Source organism: Lolium rigidum, chromosome 1 (genome assembly GCF_022539505.1).
Source record: "Lolium rigidum isolate FL_2022 chromosome 1, APGP_CSIRO_Lrig_0.1, whole genome shotgun sequence".
Taxonomy (NCBI): domain Eukaryota; kingdom Viridiplantae; phylum Streptophyta; class Magnoliopsida; order Poales; family Poaceae; genus Lolium; species Lolium rigidum.
The window spans coordinates 358752583-358770995 of NC_061508.1; the positions used below are offsets into that span (position 1 = coordinate 358752583).

Sequence of the window (18413 nt, forward strand, 5' to 3'; positions counted from 1 at the left end):
AAACTCACTTGACTAGCATAATGACATCTAGATTACAAGCATCATCATATGAATCTCAATCATGTAAGGCAGCTCATGAGATTATTGTATTGAAGCACATAGGAGAGAGATGAACCACATAGCTACCGGTACAGCCCCGAGCCTCGATGGAGAACTACTCCCTCCTCATGGGAGCAGCAGCGGTGATGAAGATGGCGGTGGAGATGGCAGCGGTGTCGATGGAGAAGCCTTCCGGGGCACTTCCCCGCTCCGGCAGGGTGCCGGAACAGAGACTCCTGTCCCCGGATCTTGGCTTCGCGATGGCGGCGGCTCTGGAAGGTTTTCCGTATCGTGGTTTTTCGTATCAGGGTTTTCTCGACGGAGGCTTTATATAGGCGAAGAGGCGGCGCAGGAGGGTCGAAGGGGTGGCCACACCATAGGCTGGCGCGGCCAGGGCCTGGGCCGCGCCGGCCTATGGTCTGGGGGCCCAGTGCCCCCCCTCTGGTCCTTCCCGGGTGTTCTGGATGCTTCCGGTGAAAATAGGAACCTGGGTCTTCGTTTCGTCCAATTCCGAGAATATTTCGTTACTAGGATTTCTGAAACCAAAAACAGCAGAAAACGGAAGCGGCACTTCGGCATCTTGTTAATAGGTTAGTTCCAGAAAATGCACGAATATGACATAAAGTGTGCATAAAACATGTAGGTATCATCAATAATATGGCATAGAACATAAGAAATTATCGATACGTCGGAGACGTATCACCCGGTTAGGCGTTTTTTTCTGTTTCTTTCCTTTTCTATTTTTCCTTTTTTTCTTTTCTTTTTTCTTTTCTTTTTGTGTGTTTCCTTTCGAGGGTTGGAAGGGGAGAGCAGAGCAGTGTGCAGCTCAAAAAGCGGGATCTTTCGGTCACGACATATTTCAACAAGATGAAGGCTCTCATGGATATTATCCCAACCATTGGACAACCTCTTCGCAACGAGGAGTTCACATCCTTCATAGTCAACAAACTTGATGGCGAATATAATGGACTTGTAGAGAACATCATTGGGCGTGACACCCCGTTGCCGCAAGATCTCTACGCTCGTCTCCTGAACACTTGGAGGCTCGCCACATGGACGAGGTCTACAACGATAATTCCTCGGCCAATGCAGCGTATCGTGGTGGAAAGCCACCGCCCTCTCGCCCTAGTTCCGGTGGTGGTGGCAAGCCAGTCCTATCAAATCCACCGCAGCAGTCTACTCACCCCCTGCGCCTCCTGGGACACCTGGAGGTCCTACTAGTGGTGGTCGCCCACGTTCCGAAGATGTTTAACATTTTTTCGAGAACCCGCAGGAGATCTGCGCATCATCTCATTAAGAAGAAGAGAAATATAGTCGAGTACAAGTCCCAAAGGACTACCCCACCACCCAGCCAGCACGGGAGAGGGAAACCACACGGAAAACACTAAGACACTCCTCTGGCTGCCCCACCCCTACTGGTAAGCCAAGGCTCCACTCCTAAGAGACCTCATCTAAAACCCTGCTCGCGGGCAATGCTTAAGCATTAAAAACCCTAGCATTCCGCTCCAGCCAGAAGGCTCTACAGATAAGCATGATGGCAGAGTTTGCGATCCTGGCATGAGCGCGGGAGAGGTGCGCGACAGAGCTAAGCCACCACGCGGGGAGTTGACTGTCCACCGCCGGAACCGTTAAACCAGAGGGAGAGATGTTTAACATTAAAATGCGTTACGGAGGCAGTAGTATATTTCCACAGTTTGAAGTTTCAATTGATGGAGATGTATGGTATCGCTTGACCTCCTGCGATATTACTCGAAAGGGGCAAGACCGACTGAGCTAGAGCTCCATATGCCAGGTACCGCTTGCCCCCTAGCCATTTCTCTTTTCGTTGGAGAAGACGAGAGAATGAGAAAAGTGGTGCACAGTGCACACAGAGAGTCCTCGCACATTTTGCTCCATTCCCATATCTCCATATTCAGTAGCCTATGACTAGCAGGGAGATCACATAAACCAGCCTATAATCGGACGTTTGCTCTGTGATGCCTCACATTAAGACATGCAACAACAGTGATGGTACTGTATCCCAAGGAATATGGACGGCCGGGATAGCGAGTTACCTACTCGTACGCGTGCTCAAACATTTCACTTTGCGCTCGCGCTGTTGGCCGGTCTAAATGACCGATCTTGCTGCGTGTGTGCTCACGGGAAAACCTAGGTGCTCGGACTATATCGGCTGGAATCGCCGACTCGGACTTGTATAGAATAGATCGTGGATTCCTCAACTCGTTCCTGAGACGTCGCCAGTGGGAGCCGGAGTCGGTCGGAGCGCCCATCGATCTTCTCCGTGCACCCACGCGCTTGTCGAGGATATGGTTGGTTGTTTTACAATACAACAGTTTGTCTAGATTGATTACTGCTACGGTACAGTGTGACTAGTTCTCGGTCTACTCACAAGAGACAGAGAACCAACTTCCTTCGTAAAACGATGTCATCGAATTTAAGTTGTAACTAATGTCACATCTCATCATTAACATAGACCACGAAGAAAATCTAACAACTTGAAGATATTTTTGGTAGTTGCAACATCATTTGCAACTTAAATACTCTCTGTTCATAAAAGTATGTCGGTGACTTGTCTAAATTTAGATGAATCTATATACCAGAGGGTGTCTAGATATATCTAACTTTAAATAAACTTACGACATCCTTTTATGGATAGAGGTGGTATTTCAGTTGCAACCTCACAACTGAAAATATCTCAATTGCAACCCAACTTGCTATTCTAGTGCACGAATCACGATGCAAATCTGACGTTTTTCGTGTTCAAAAAAATAATCTAACGTTGCATGAGTACAATAAGCCTGAACTTTGTTCTCCGAATACTGAGAAGTGAGAACTAGCAATTCCATATTGCAGGTGCAGGGCCAGCGACGCAATGAAAAAAATAACCCAGTTTTTCGAAAAAGTGGATGCGACCCTAGCCTCTCATCGACTTTTTTTTTTCAAATAATAATCCAAATTGTAGCAAGTGCAGTTGCACATTTAGCCCGCAGGCGTCCCCGATCCGACCTGAGTTTTGCTCACACTAGGCAGTAACTTAGACTACTAGATATACGAGTCTATAAAATCTTTCGTATCCATGGACCATGGTGTCCACCGGCCCAATGCAAGGCGCCCGTGCGTTTGCTCGCATCACATGCACAATTGCGAAGTTCATCTTTTTTAAACAGAGGTGCAGTTCATTGTAGTTGCAAGTTGTAGCTTCAAGAGTTAACTGATAATGCTCTTTACCCACCTCCAATCTCTCCTTAAGAGACAAGTGCTAACCGTTGTAAATGATGGTTTTGATCTTCTGAAAGAAAAGAGTGACAATGACAAGGAGCACTCCTCGACAATTAGTACCAGTGAGGCGGTGACAGTGATAACTACTAACAGTCAGCACCACGATGGTAAGTTTTGGCCTCCGTGAGTGACTTTGGACCAAAATGATCTGTTCTTCTGTAAGTTAAGGGATCCAATTTAACTCAAGCTGATGTTCTACCTGCCGAGTTTAAGGACCAATGGTGCATTTTAATCTATTTTCTTTGTGTTCCTACAGTGCACAGAGCATGTGTAGTTATATGCTTGGACCCATACATTCGTACTGGTACATGTTCTTTTGAACTGTACTATTCTATTTTTGAAAAATACAAGTACCTATACTAAAATGGTTCAATATGGCCTTAGGTAGTTCCGTGCATAGTTTCATTTACCGTATAGATGGGCATGCACATTTATTGCCCAAATTCCGCACGGTGTAACATGGCCAATGCCCTGTTGCTCCTATCAACCAAAAGCATGAATGGGATATATATTACACGCAAAGAATTAATCCTTGGGTCCAACCGTCCAAGGAAACTGAAATCTGGTCAATAGCCCAATATGGTATCAACTCGTTTCTTCCTCAGTACAAGTTACAATTTGCAATCCTTGATGGACATACAAATCCAATAAACTTAAATAGAAACCAAGGGAGCTTCCTGCACGACATTCGATTGGCCCACTAGCTCACCTGCCTCACCATTTCGTTCTGTAAAATATTACAAATCACAAAGCGCAAGGTGCCATAGAAGGGAAGACGATGCACGTCATTCTAGTTGAAGCTAGATTTCTGACTTGATATTGATCATCCAAAATGTTGATATGGAGCTGTTGTTCACACCAACAAATGTGTAGCAACCTGCTCACCTTGGAGAATCAGGCTCCATGCTGGGGTTGTCTGTGTCACTACTTGTAGGTGCATAAACCCAGTCTTTACTGGGCTTGCGAGGTCTCTGGGGAGGCCTGCTTGTTCCAGGGCTTTTGGGTTCACCCTTGCGTTTTCCTCCAAGGAACCCCAGGGCAACCGCTTCCAGAGCTTTTGCTGTGGGAGGCCTATTTCTGGTTCCGTGCCTACGAGAATCCGCCTGCGAAGCCAGATCAGCTTGTGGGTTAGCAGGTCCTCCTGTTACCTCTGGATCACGGACCTGATTGCCATTCGATATGGAGGGAACTTCCTCAGACTTCATGTGACCATGATCGTCTGATGGCATGGCACGCACTCTTGCGCTTGTCTTGCCATCTAGTGGTGCCTCCTGTTTAACCTGACCAGCCAAGCTACTAACTTGAGCCCCTTTGCCAAATTTTGCCTCTGTGATGGTGATCTTTGAATAAACTTCAGGCACCGTGTCAACCTTGCACTCAAATGACTTGTCATTTAAGTTCTTCACATTCACCTTCTTGTGCTCATTTAAGTTCTTTACTTTCATCTTCTCATTCCACCTGTCACTGGTAAGAGCGTTTGATGCATCTCTTATCTGCTCACGTGGCTTCTCTGTGGAACATCCTGCAGTTGTTTTGATCCGAAAATTACCACAAACATCACGGACAGTTGGTTTCGATGAGGTTGATGGTGCCTTTATTTTCTCTTTCGCTGAACCGTCTCCCTTGGAAAAATTAAAGCTGCGCCGACTTGTCTGATCAGTATTACAGCTAGATAATCTTCTTCGCTTCGACACTGGGGATAAATACTTGCGCCTTTCAGTTTTTCTTTTGGGGTCAAATAAGCATGTTAAATCAATTTTGTTACCACTGCCATTAGAAGAATGGCCATTGACTGGAAAATCTGAGCAGGATGCAGCCATCATGTTTTGCAACGAATCATCTTGTGTTTCTTTCCCTACATTGTACGCCCAAACCATTTCAGTGTCGTTCACATCAGCTGCAACTTGTCCACAGTATTCCTGGTCAACTAACAATCGATTATTCACATCTTGCTCCTCTGATGAACTGACATTCACAATATTGCGTGAATGACGTGAAGTGCCAGGACGAATTTTTGCATCAGCAGGTAGTCTCCTCAGTTCCCTGACTCTTAAGGGCTCTGCTCCCTGTACCAAGGTAGTATCAATAATTGTGTACCTTGGAAGCTCCTGATTACCATCCAAAGGATCATCTTGGTTCAGGTTCAAGTCTGTGGCATCGCCATTTTGCTCAGCCGTAACACCATAGTCCATTCCACCAACCTCTATGTCTAGAAGGACAGGATCCGCTGCCACTTGTTTAAGCACATCACTGACAGAATCAAAATAATGAGTGCCTCTAGTGAGGTCACCTCTTGAGAATCTTTTTATACCCGGCACAAGAAAAACAAGGCTATTCTTAGTTGTGCTGACATCTTTTGGCTGCTCCGAATGCCACCCTCTTGCAAGCAAACGGGGCCAGACAGCTTCCCAAAAAAGATCGTTTGATCTTGTCTTGCTTCTTCTGAAATCACCTGTTAAGAACTTAATTATATCTTCCGAAGCGAGGGAGGAACAATCTTTGCCTGTAGGCATGTCAGGATGACCAGAAAGAGCTTGATTTGGTTTGGATGGGTCCAGGACAAATCCAGTCAAATCATGCTTCTCTTTACCAATTCCAACAGCCTCCACAACAGCTTCTATTCCAACAGTGGATTTCAGAGCAAATACAAAATCTTCTAAAGATGTTTGTCCGTCATTGAAAGATTTGAAAATCTGCAACATGCGAAAGAAATACAGTTCATATGGAAAAGGACATCCATTTCAAATGTTGATGACACATGAAAAAAATTCATCGAAGGATTATATGCAAGGGTATTATATTGCATGAAAAAAATGGTGGTTCTTCAATGAAATTAAACTAGGAAAAACAATTAAGTAAAAAAAGAAAACATCTGTCCTTGGATCATCACAGATCGTACTCATATTTATCCTGGGACCAATATCTTAACAATCGAAGTGCTTCTCACAAAAACTAGCAAAGAACCTAGAAAACCATGATACCCAAATGCAGTATACCTATAATGTTTTCGGTTATCAGGTTAAAGGTTCATATTCATAACTGGACAGCTATATTCATACACCAGATTAGTTAGATCTACTTATATATACAAAAGCGCGAGAGCATCATATGGAGCAAAATCAAGATCAATAGTGTTATTTTGAACAGCACAAGTGATTCCTATAGTGAACCATAACAATGTGTAGGGTGTCATATAACATGAAAGTGTATCACATCCTAAGCTGAGTACAAAAAGCTCAGACCAGAGAGCATAATTTAAAACCCAGATCACAGTCGTTGAATTGGGTAAAAAAGAATCAGTGAATTCAAGAGATTTGTTTTCCTCCAGGACTTGCATGCATAAAGTATAACCATGTGCATAACACCAACAAGAACTCGTCTACATTAACAGAGAGAAGCAAGAAAATGCAACCAGCCTAAATACTCAACCAATTGACACACACCAGTGTTCAAGAAGTAGCTGGAATGACCACTCCTATTAGCATCCAAATACTGGTCATACAAGGAGGCAGCAACAAGCAGTGACCCTACACAGCAATGGCAAAGGCTTGCCCATGGCCACAGTCACCGACAGTTGGGTGATAGTGATGTGGGGATGGCAGCAGAGAATATTGGGCGTGCAAAACTGTGAGTCCAACTTAGGGCCCCGATATCATGCAGATAAATTACGGGGAATAATCATGTTTGTCCCTGAAGACGCCATACGCTATTTCATTAGCTTGCAAATAGCTCCTTAGAAATACACAAATAGGTTGTGTTGACAATACAAATAGCATAATATTAAGTTGAATATAGTGCTGTTGTTGAATCTTAGTGGCGATTGGACCACCAAATCGGTGAACACAACGACACGGCTGGTCAACAATCAGTTCGATAAGCAATTACACGCTAAGCGTTCAACATAAAATATAGACTAGTATTGGCCATGTTTCCATAATAAAAAATACTGTGTATTATACAGATACACATAGAAGTAGCACAACAATACAAAATTTCGAGTACTCCAATCAAACAAGTGTAAATCGCCTTCGGTAAGGCACCTACAGGCTCGCCATATTAGAGATGTTATGTCATAAATACTGTAATATTAAATACCATTCCTTTGAACCATTCATGCTAAGTTACAAAGGAAACCTTAGATAAAAAATATCTTGCGCAGAAAAACAACTAATTCTAGTACTATACAAAAATAATGATATTGGAAGTGAATTCAGACTAAGAGAACCTCAGCTGATAATGGGGATAATTTCATGCTGAGTCATTTAATAATTAACAAGCAAAAGACAACCAAAGGCAAACAAGATCAAATTCTTTGTATACGCTATAGTTGCAACATACCTCTGCCAATGAATCATGAGCTTCTTTGAGTGCTACAGATTTCAGACGAGAGATAATCTCCTGCTGCCGCCAACTTGTAAAAATGCGTTCCCCAAGAATGCATCTCCTAGTTCGTGCTTTTCTGCAGTCCGACCATCTTTTATATGCATCTCTTTTGTAGAACTTTCCATAGTAGTAGCAAAGCACATCCCCAATGGTTTTATTCCCAACAAACCTGCTCAACAGACTTAGGTTTTTGCCGAAAATGTAGAGCCCGAGCAGAAAACATTCTGCCTCAATACCACTCCAAAGGGAAGTGGATGAATAAGGCAGTGGAGTAAATTGATCGACTTCCACTTGCTTCATCATTGGATTATTAGCAAAATCGGGGTCTTCTCGAGTAGAACATGGAGCCAAATTTCCATCTTGTGCACGATTACCATCAGATTCTATATGATCAACAGGCACTACAGGATCTGGATCCTGATATGTTGAATCATGGTCACTTATACTATTGCTGGTTGGACAAACTGAGGTTACTCGGCCATCCTCGTCCTGGCAGCTAGCTCTTGCTTCGGTTTCTGAAGAATGATGTATTCCTAATCCCTCCTCCTTATGGACTTCACTTGGTCCCCACACAACTGGTACAGCTAACCCAATCGTGACAGGGAAATCAAAACCAGGTAGCATGCTTTCAAGCGGGCTGGCCATGAGCTGATGGCGCTCATCCTCTGTGCACAGATTCGGGATTTCTGCCTGGTGCTCAATTCCAATGCACGGACATACAGGCGCGTCCTCATATATAACATCTGAAGCAAGAGAAGCTTCCAAAGGTTGTTGGTGCTCACCACTGTCTTCGAGCTCAACTGCCTCCATCTACCAGAATCAGAACAAAAAGTAATTTATAGAGAGGTATTGCACATTCAAATTGATAAAAAGAACATGCATATCAGCAACACTAGTTACTAATAAGTTGGCATCTTTTGGAAGCATGAACCCTTTAGGTTTTGTTGTTAACTTAGCTACTTTGATGAGAGAAAACCAGCTATTGAAATAATTCCAACACATGAAAAGTTTCAGGCCTGAGGTACCACCCGTAGAATTCTTACAGTACTCGCAATCATCCTAGCATGCATCATCTCCGTTACCTTCTGAGACAGACTGTGTGCAACAGGAAAGTAGCGAACAATTCTGTCGTTCACTACTTACACGGTGAGCAAAAAAATTCAGAAGAAATGTAGTAACACATGGCCAAAGTTCCACATACGACCGAGGATGCTTCGAGGAAAAAAAAAATACGTTAACATTTCCCAGGGCTTGTTCGTGGCGCAGTTTCGAGCCATGCACACAACCACCCCCCAGCAAGAACAACGGTGACCATCAAGCGGATACCTTCGAAGCTCAACGAAACGCGCAGGGACTACTAGGATTCGCTAAGCACGACAAGATGACGAAACAATGCTGACCGACCAATTACCGCTAACCACCACCCCCCAAAAGTAATAGCCTATGCTACGATGGTGGGATGGAGAAGCAGGAGGCGGAGCTCTGACCTTACGAGAGCGGGTGGACGCAGGGCGGACGGAGGAGGAGGACGGCGACCGGGGCGGGGGGGAGCTGGAGAAGGAGCCCCGGCTTGGGATCTGTCGCCGGCGCCTGTGCCCGCGAGAGGACACGAACGTACGGGCCGGCACGCGGGAGAGGACGTGCGGGCGCGAAGGACGCCGGCGCCGGTGCTGGCTGGGAGGAGGGGAGGAGGATGTACGTGCGGTGGAGGCGAGCGCCGGCGCTGGTGGTGGTGGTGGTCGCTGCTGCAGAGACGAGAGGAGAAGGGGATCGCCAAATCGGCTACCGAGAAGTCGCGCGTGGCCGGGGACGAGGCGACGCGCGGCCCACGATGCCGATGCGCCGGTCGGTTCAGTGGAGGCTGAGGCCCAGTTAGGAATTTAAACCACCTCACTCGGATTACATTTTTAAGTGGTTTGAACACACTGTCTGCGTATGCAGCTTTGGATGAGGAGAAAGAAAGAGATAAGGCAAAGAGAATGTCAGGCCTTGAGTTGGCTCCGACGAGATCGGCAGAAGGATAGCCGGAGGAGGACGGGGGCGAGCGACACCCAAAACCGTCGGAAGCTCGACAAGATATGAAATTGAACAGGAAAAGATAATTTTTGTTTATTTGCTGATCCTCCCAACGTCCCCACCTGTCATTTTACATTTAATCCTCAAATTAAAAAAGGTGTTACAATTTGGTCCTTGCTACTCATTATCTGAACCGAGCCATTGTGGGTCTAACGGTGTCGATGCAACTCTAGGCCTAACAGAGCCCCCTTCTGAAGCCAGAACCTCAGGCTGGAATTCTAGAAACGTTTCCTGGATAAAGCTTGCATCTTCCCAAGTCGCTCCGTCAGCTGTCATCGCCTCCCAATGGATCAACCACTGCGGAACTGCTACGTCATATTCTCCAGCTGAACGAGGGACAATTCTGCGTCGTAACACAGCCAGGGGAGCCACTTTCAGGTTCCCATCGTCAGTAACCAGCGGAAGTGTCGGATTGGGCACATCATTTTGTCCCTAATGTTTCTTCAGGTGGCTAACATGGAAAACATCATGCAATTTGTATTTGTCGGGAAGTTGTATCTGATATGAAACAGTGCCCACTCTCTTGAGAACCTTAAAAGGTCCATACCACCTGGGTGTAAACTTAGGAGGATTGTTCGTACTAAAGTTGTTTCCCTGTAGGATTTTGACTTGAGGTACACAAAGTCTCCTACTTCAAATGTTCTATCAATCCTCCTTGCATCTGCATATTTCTTCATTCTAGTTTGTGCCTTAAGGAGATTCTGCTATAGGAGAGACACCATGTTCTCCTTCTCTGATGTGACTGCCATTGTTTCCTAGGCCTCCTTCAAAGGAAATGGAATGTTCTGGAGCAAAGGAGGAGAATACTCATACAAGGTCTGGAAGGGTGACTTCTGAATTGATGAATGATAGGAGCAGTTGTACCACCACTCAGATGTTGCTAGCCAGTCACACCACTTCTTGGGTTGTTGAAACGCCATGCAACGCAAGTACTGCTCCAAGCACTGGTTCACTTGTTTGGTCTGGCCATCCGATTCTGGATGATAAGCCGCTGTAATTGAGTTGTGTCTTGAATTTGGAGAAGAGTTGCTTCCACAAGTGGCTGGTGAGTATAGAATCTCGATCATTGACTATACTTGCAGGAGGGCCATGGAGCTTGATTAGGGTGTTCATGAACACATCAGCAACTGTCTGCACGGAATAGGGATGTGCCTGAGGAATGAAGTGAGCATATTTGGTTAAGCGATCCACGACCACCAGAATCACTTCTTTTCCCCATGATTTGGGTAATCCTTGGATAAAATTCATGCTTATATCTGCCCATTTTTGAGTTGGTATTGGGAGAGGATGTAGTAATCCGTGGTAGGACACATGTTATGACTTAGAGATTTGGCAGATTGGACAAGTTGCAATTTTCTCAGTGATGAACTGGGACAGCTTGGGCCAGTAAAATGATTGTTGAATATTTTTAGAGTCACTTTGACTCCCGAGTGTCCACCAAACAGTGAGGAATGGAATGTATCAAATATTTTGTCCCTTAGGCTAGTAGTGCTGCCAATATAAATTTTCCATTTGAAGCGCAAAATTCCTGCTTGCAAGGTAAAATTGTTGTGATTGTTCTCAGTAATTGCCAGCTCTTGCAACAGTTTCAGGCAATGTTCGTCCTCCTCATAAGAATTCTGGACCTCTTACAGCCAAGTTGGTATGGTGATCAATGTTTGTTGATTGCAGTATAGGACCTATTCTTTGTCCTCTTCTTTGTTGTCTTCTTGGAATTTCCTGGATAAGGCATCAGCCACTTTATTTTCCTTGCCTTTGTTATACTCAATCTCATAAGTGAAATCCAATAGTTTCAGCATAAGTTTGTGTTGTATGCCCTCAAGCAGTCTCTGGTTTGCCACATATTTTAGTGCTTGTTGATCTGTTTTTATAATCACTTTGTTTGACAAAAATAATGTCGCCATTTCTTGAGTGCATGCAAAATGGCCAATGCGTCTTTCTCATAAACTAACAGAGCATTTGATCTTGGACCCAAGCATTGACTGTAAAATGCTATAGGCTGGCCTTCTTGCATTAAGACTACTTCTAGTCCAGTATTGCATGCATATGTTTCCAATACAAATGGAATGTTGAAATTTGGCAATCGTAACAGGGGATGAGATGTCATAATCTGCTTCAATTTGTTGAATGCTTCCTCTTGTGCTTTTTCCCAATGGAAATTGTCTTTCTTGAGTGCTTGATATAATGGTTGGCAAACCATTGCATATACTTTAATGAATCGTCTGTAGTACCCTGTGAGACCTAAGAAACCCCTTAATTTCTTGAGAGATTTTGGTGTTTCCCACTCCAATATATCCTTCATTTTCGCTGGATCCCTGGAGACTCCATTTCCTGAAATGATATGGCCTAGGTATTCCACCGATACTTGGCCAAATACACATTTTGGGAGCTTTGCCTTCAAGTGATTCACTTGTAGGGTTTCTAGCACCACTGACAGATGGTATTTGTGTTGTTCCACATTGTGGCTGTAAACCAATATGTCATCAAAGAATACCAGAAAAAAATTCTGAGTTGCTTGGAGAATAGAGAATTCATCAAGCTCTAAAATGTTGTTGGTGCATTGCTAAGCCCAAACGGCATTACTCTGTACTCATAGTGCCCTAGATGTGTGGAAAATGTTGTTTTGTAAATATCTTCAGGTTTCATGCGAATTTGGTGATATCCTTATCTCATGTCTAACTTGGAAAATATTGTTGCACCATGTAGTTCAACCAACAAGTCTTCAATGACTGGAATAAGGAAATGATTCTTTATTGTTTATTCATTTAGTCCACGGAAGTCCACACACAACCTCCAACTCTTGTCTTTCTTGCGAACCAAAATTAATGGTGATGAGAAAGGACTATTGCTGGCCTGAATTAATCTCTTTGTTTTTCAACATCTGTGCAATAATTGTTTCAATGGTATTCTTCTGGTCGTGTGACATCTTGTATGGGCGAAAATTAGGTGGTTTCGATCCAGGAATCAGAGGAATAGCATGGTCATGGGATCCGTGAGGTGGCAATCCGTTTAGTTCTTGAAACACGTCAGCAAAAGCCTGCAGTATTCCCTGAAATTCACTGGATGTTGTTGTCTGTTCAAGTTCAGTCAGAGTTGATCTGACATCTTCCATGTTGTACAGAATATAGCCGGTTGCATCTTCTTAAAGCAATTGCTCACATTCTGCTTCAGAAACCATTAAGTCGTCCACAGGAACTAGGTGATCGTTGAATGTATAAGCGTTTGCACCAGATCCAACTATGAGTGTTCTTTCAATGAAATCAAAAGTTGCTGGGTTGTGTATTTTGAACCAATTGACTCCCAGTATGGCATCTGACCCTTTGAGTTAGTATGCGGAAATCAGCATAAAAGGTTGTCCCTTGCACCATGAACCGGTGGTTGTATGCTATTGCATTTGAAATTAATATTCCTCCTCCTGCCACTTTCACTCTTCGAGGTGCTGCAGGTGTCAGTTCTATTTCATGATCCATAGCAAATTGGAGATCCAAGAACGTGTTTGTACTTCCTGTATCTTCCAATGCTATTGATGGGACTCCCTTAAGATTGATGAGCAAGGAAATTGTTGCTTCATCAGCTCCACTGGTATAGGCTGCTGCTGATATTTCCATCATGTTCACCTCATCATCGACCGCTTGTGCTGCCGCTGCTGCCGATTGTGCAATATTTGTTGGTTCCTCTGCTACAGGAATTGCTTCCATCAACAGGTGTTCCACCTCCTCTGCTTCCTCGTCTGGATAGCCTTGCATGATCATCATGTTGATTGCTCTATTCATATTAGGACAGTGGTGTCCAGGCACATAAATTTCTGGACAGTGCCAGCATTGATGAGGGCCTCTAGCATTGCGCCCCTGATTGTCTCTCGTTGGACCATTGCGTATTGGTGCATTCCTAGGAGCAGCTGGCAGGTTTCTTCTTATTGCTACTGTCTGGCCATTGTTGGTTTTATCTATCTGTCTAGCAAACCAATAGGACTTTAACAGAGAAGTTGGACAATGACATTGGACTGAATGTTTGATGTTGTCACTCAACCCGCTGATAAATCTGTCAATGAAGAAATCATCAGGCAGGTATTGGCGACCTATTTTCATGATTTGCATCCATGATTCATACTCTATAATATAACTGTCAATCGATGTTCTCTGCTTTAACTGCTGTAGTTGTTGCATTGGATCCATTGTCACTGTATCTGGAAACCTGGCAATAAGAGACTAGCACAATTCTGCCCCAAGTAACCTGCTGCAAATCAATCCCAGAGCTCTACTCAGCCAGATTTTTGCCGGGCCAGGGATATGCGCTATTCCCCACTTCACCCTGCTCTCTCCTGTAATACCAACCAGCTTGAAGATGTCTTCTGATACGTCTCCGACGTATCGATAATTTCTTATGTTCCATGCCATATTATTGATGATACCTACATGTTTTATGCACACTTTATGTCATATTCGTGCATTTTCTGGAACTAACCTATTAACAAGATGCCGAAGTGCCAGTCCTCGTTTTCTCGCTGTTTTTGGTTTCGAAATCCTAGTAACGAAATATTCTCGGAATTGGACGAAACAAAGACCCAGGGGCCTATTTTTCCACGGAGCTTCCAGAAGACCGAAGAACATACGAAGTGGGGCCACGAGGTGGCGACACCACAAGGCGGCGCGGCCTGGGGGGGCCCGCGCCGCCCTATGGTGTGGCCCCCTCGTCTGGCCCCCGACTCTGCCCTTCCGCCTACTTAAAGCCTCCGTCGCGAAACCCCTGAGGCGAAAAACCACGATACGGAAAACCTTACTGAGACGCCGCCGCCGCCGATCCCATCTCGGGGGATTCTGGAGATCTCCTCCGACACCCTGCCGGAGAGGGGATTCATCTCCCGGAGGACTCTACACCGCCATGGTCGCCTCCGGAGTGATGAGTGAGTAGTTCACCCCTGGACTATGGGTCCATAGCATTAGCTAGATGGTTGTCTTCTCCTCATTGTGCTTCATTGTTGGATCTTGTGAGCTGCCTAACATGATCAAGATCATCTATCCGTAATTCTATATGTTGTGTTTGTCGGGATCCGATGGATAGAGAATACCATGTCATGTTAATTATCAAGTTATTACATATGTGTTGTTTATGATCTTGCATGCTCTCCGTTTCTAGTAGAGGCTCTGGCCAAGTTTTTACTTTTAACTCCAAGAGGGAGTATTTATGCTCGATAGTGGGTTCATGCCTCGCATTGACACCGGGACAAGTGACATAAAGTTCTAAGGTTGTGTTGTGCCGTTGCCACTAGGGATAAAACATTGGCGCTATGTCCGAGGATGTAGTTGTTGATTACATTACGCACCATACTTAATGCAATTGTCTCGTTGCTTTGCAACTTAATACCGGAGGGGGTTCGGATGATAACCCGAAGGTGGACTTTTAGGCATAGATGCAGTTGGATGGCGGTCTATGTACTTTGTCGTAATGCCCAATTAAATCTCACTATACTTATCATGTCATGTATGTGCATTGTTATGCCCTCTCTATTTGTCAATTGTCCGACTGTAATTTGTTCACCCAACATGCTTTTATCTTATGGGAGAGACACCTCTAGTGAACTGTGGACCCCGGTCCATTCTTTAATACTCGAAATACAAATCTGCTCGCAATACTTGTTTTTACTATTTTCTCTCGCAAACAATCATCTTCCACACAATACGGTTAATCCTTTGTTACAGCAAGCCGGTGAGATTGACAACCTCACTGTTTCGTTGGGGCAAAGTACTTTGGTTGTGTTGTGCAGGTTCCACGTTGGCGCCGGAATCCCCGGTGTTGCGCCGCACTACATCCCGCCGCCATCAACCTTCAACGTGCTTCTTGGCTCCTCCTGGTTCGATAAACCTTGATTTCTTTCGAGGGAAAACTTGCTGCTGTGCGCATCATACCTTCCTCTTGGGGTTGCCCAACGAACGTGTGAAATACACGCCATCAAGCTCTTTTCCGGCGCCGTTGCCGGGGAACGAAGAAAAGCTGCACCACAAATATTTCTAACTCCCACGTCAACTACACGCCAAAGATCTTTTCTCGGCGCCGTTGTCGGGGAGATCAAGACACGCTGCAAGGGGAGTCTCCACTTCTCAATCTCTTTACTTTGTTTTTGTCTTGCTTTATTTTATTTACTACTTTGTTTGCTGCATTATATCAAAACACAAAAAAATTAGTTGCTAGCTTTACTTTATTTACTGTCTTGTTTGCTATATCAAAAACACAAAAAAATTAGTTTACTTGCATTTACTTTATTTAGTTTGCTTTATTGTCTTGCACTCTATATTAAAAAATATTTAGTTACTTTTGTTACCATGTCTAGCTCTGAACCTGTTACTTCTTCGCCTGAAGAATTAGTCTTCACTTTTAAACAAGGGGATGAGGAGAGTTTTAAGGATGCTTGGTCTAGAATTTTTACTTCTTATCGTGAAACTCGAACCTCAAATGACTCTAAGTTTGCTCCTTAGTAATTTTTATTTTGGTCTTATGGTTCGCTATAGATATGCTTTGGATACTTTAGTGGGAGGAGATTTCCTCCATTGCAATGGGGATCAAGCTTTTAATGCCATAAAGAAGTTGGTTGCATCACATGATTCAGCTAATAATTTTGATTCAGCCCTTATCAGCATTCATAATAGATTAAATACTCTAGAGACAAGTGCATCTCGCTTAAATGAAAATTATGGATACATTCGTAACCGTCTTGATCAAGTTTTAGTGAACTCTGAACTTTCATTGTGGGATCCTACTGTTAAAATTGCTATCGGTGATCGAACTCTTCATGCCTACTGTGATATTATGTATGAATTTTGCCTTATGCCTGAAAGCATTTATAAATCTTTGAAACTTTGGGGAGTCGATGAAGGAGGAGAAGAAATAACTCTCATTGATAACTCTATTATAATTCCTAAGGGAATAGCCGCAGGTGTGCATACAATCATTCTTGGAAGAACAATATCCATTGATTATCTTGTTATTGAAACAGGAAAAATCATACTCGGGAGATCCCTGTTGAAACTATTGGGAGCAGTCATTGATGTGGGAGAAGGCACCCTGAAATTCACCTCTATACCAGGGGGAAATCATATATTTCCTAAACCAAAGGGAAAGAAAAACAATAAGAAAGGTAAGGGTAAAGCCCAAGGTAAGGTTGACGCACCACCCTTCGATAATACTTGAGTTACACTTTCTGCGCCTAGCCGAAAGGCGTTAAAGAAAAGCGCTTATGGGAGACAACCCATGTTTTTACTCCAGTATTTTTGTTTTATATTTGTGTCTTGGAAGTTGTTTACTACTGTAGCAACCTCTCCTTATCTTAGTTTTGAGTTTTGTTGTGCCAAGTAAAGTCTTTGATAGAAAAGTAAGTACTAGATTTGGATTACTCGCGCAGTTCCAGCATTTCTTTGCTGTCACGAATCTGGGTCTATCTCCCTGTAGGTAGCTCAGAAAATTACGCCAATTTACGAGCATGATCCTCAGATATGTACGCAACTTTCATTCAATTTGAGCATTTTCGTTTGAGCAAGTCTGGTGGCCTAATAAAATCCATCTTTACGGACTGTTCTGTTTTGACAGATTATGTCTTTTATTTCGCATTGCCTCTTTTGCTATGTTGGATGAATTTCTTTGATCCACTAATGTCCAAGTAGCTTTATGCAATGTCCAGAAGTGTTAAGAATGATTGTGTCACCTCTGAACATGTGAATTTTTATTATGCACTAACCCTCTAATGAGTTGTTTCGAGTTTGGTGTGGAGGAAGTTTTCAAGGATCAAGAGAGGAGTATGATGCAATATGATCAAGGAGAGTGAAAGCTCTAAGCTTGGGGATGCCCCGGTGGTTCACCCCTGCATATTATAAGAAGACTCAAGCGTCTAAGCTTGGGGATGCCCAAGGCATCCCCTTCTTCATCGACAACATTATCGTGTTCCTCCCCCGAAACTATATTTTTATTCCGTCACATCTTATGTACTTTGCTTGGAGCGTCGGTTTGTTTTTGTTTTGTTTGAATAAAATGGATCCTAGCATTCACTTTATGGGAGAGAGACACGCTCCGCTGTAGCGTATGGACAAATATGTCCTTAGGCTCTACTCATAGTATTCATGGCGAAGTTTCTTCTTCGTTAATTTGTTATATGGTTGGAATTGAAAAATGATACATGTAGTAAATTGCTATAATGTCTTGGATAATTTGATACTTGGCAATTGTTGTGCTCATGTTTAAGCTCTTGCATCATATACTTTGCACCCATTAATGAAGAAACACTTAGAGCTTGCTAATTTGGTTTGCATATTTGGTTTCTCTAGAGTCTAGATAATATCTAGTATTGAGTTTTGAACAACAAGGAAGACGGTGTAGAGTCTTATAATGTTTACAATATGTCTTTTATGTGAGTTTTGCTGCACCGTTCATCCTTGTGTTTGTTTCAAATAACCTTGCTAGCCTAAACCTTGTATCGAGAGGGAATACTTCTCATGCATCCAAAATACTTGAGCCAACCACTATGCCATTTGTGTCCACCATACCTACCTACTACATGGTATTTCTCCGCCATTCCAAAGTAAATTGCTTGAGTGCTACCTTTAAAATTCCATCATTCACCTTTGCAATATATAGCTCATGGGACAAAT

General features: G+C 43.7%; 1 protein-coding gene across 1 annotated transcript; it reads right to left on the reverse strand.

Moving 5' to 3' along the window:
• Positions 1 to 3881: 3881 nt before the first annotated feature.
• On the reverse strand, positions 3882 to 9289 carry LOC124702646. Its single transcript, XM_047234809.1, has 3 exons — positions 9189 to 9289; positions 7657 to 8511; positions 3882 to 6011 (listed from the first exon to the last, which is right to left on the reverse strand). The coding sequence occupies exons 2-3, from the start codon at positions 8509 to 8511 to the stop codon at positions 4200 to 4202; spliced, it is 2667 nt and encodes an 888-aa protein (XP_047090765.1). The 5' UTR covers positions 9189 to 9289; the 3' UTR covers positions 3882 to 4199.
• Positions 9290 to 18413: the final 9124 nt, after the last annotated feature.

Coding starts and splice junctions, on each gene's coding strand:
- LOC124702646 (XM_047234809.1), bottom strand. CDS start 8,511: ATGGAGGCAGTTGAGCTCGAAGACAGTGGTGAGCACCAACAACCTTTG. Junction 6,012..7,656: donor CTCATGATTCATTGGCAGAG/GTATGTTGCAAC, acceptor CGCATGTTGCAG/ATTTTCAAATCTTTCAATGA.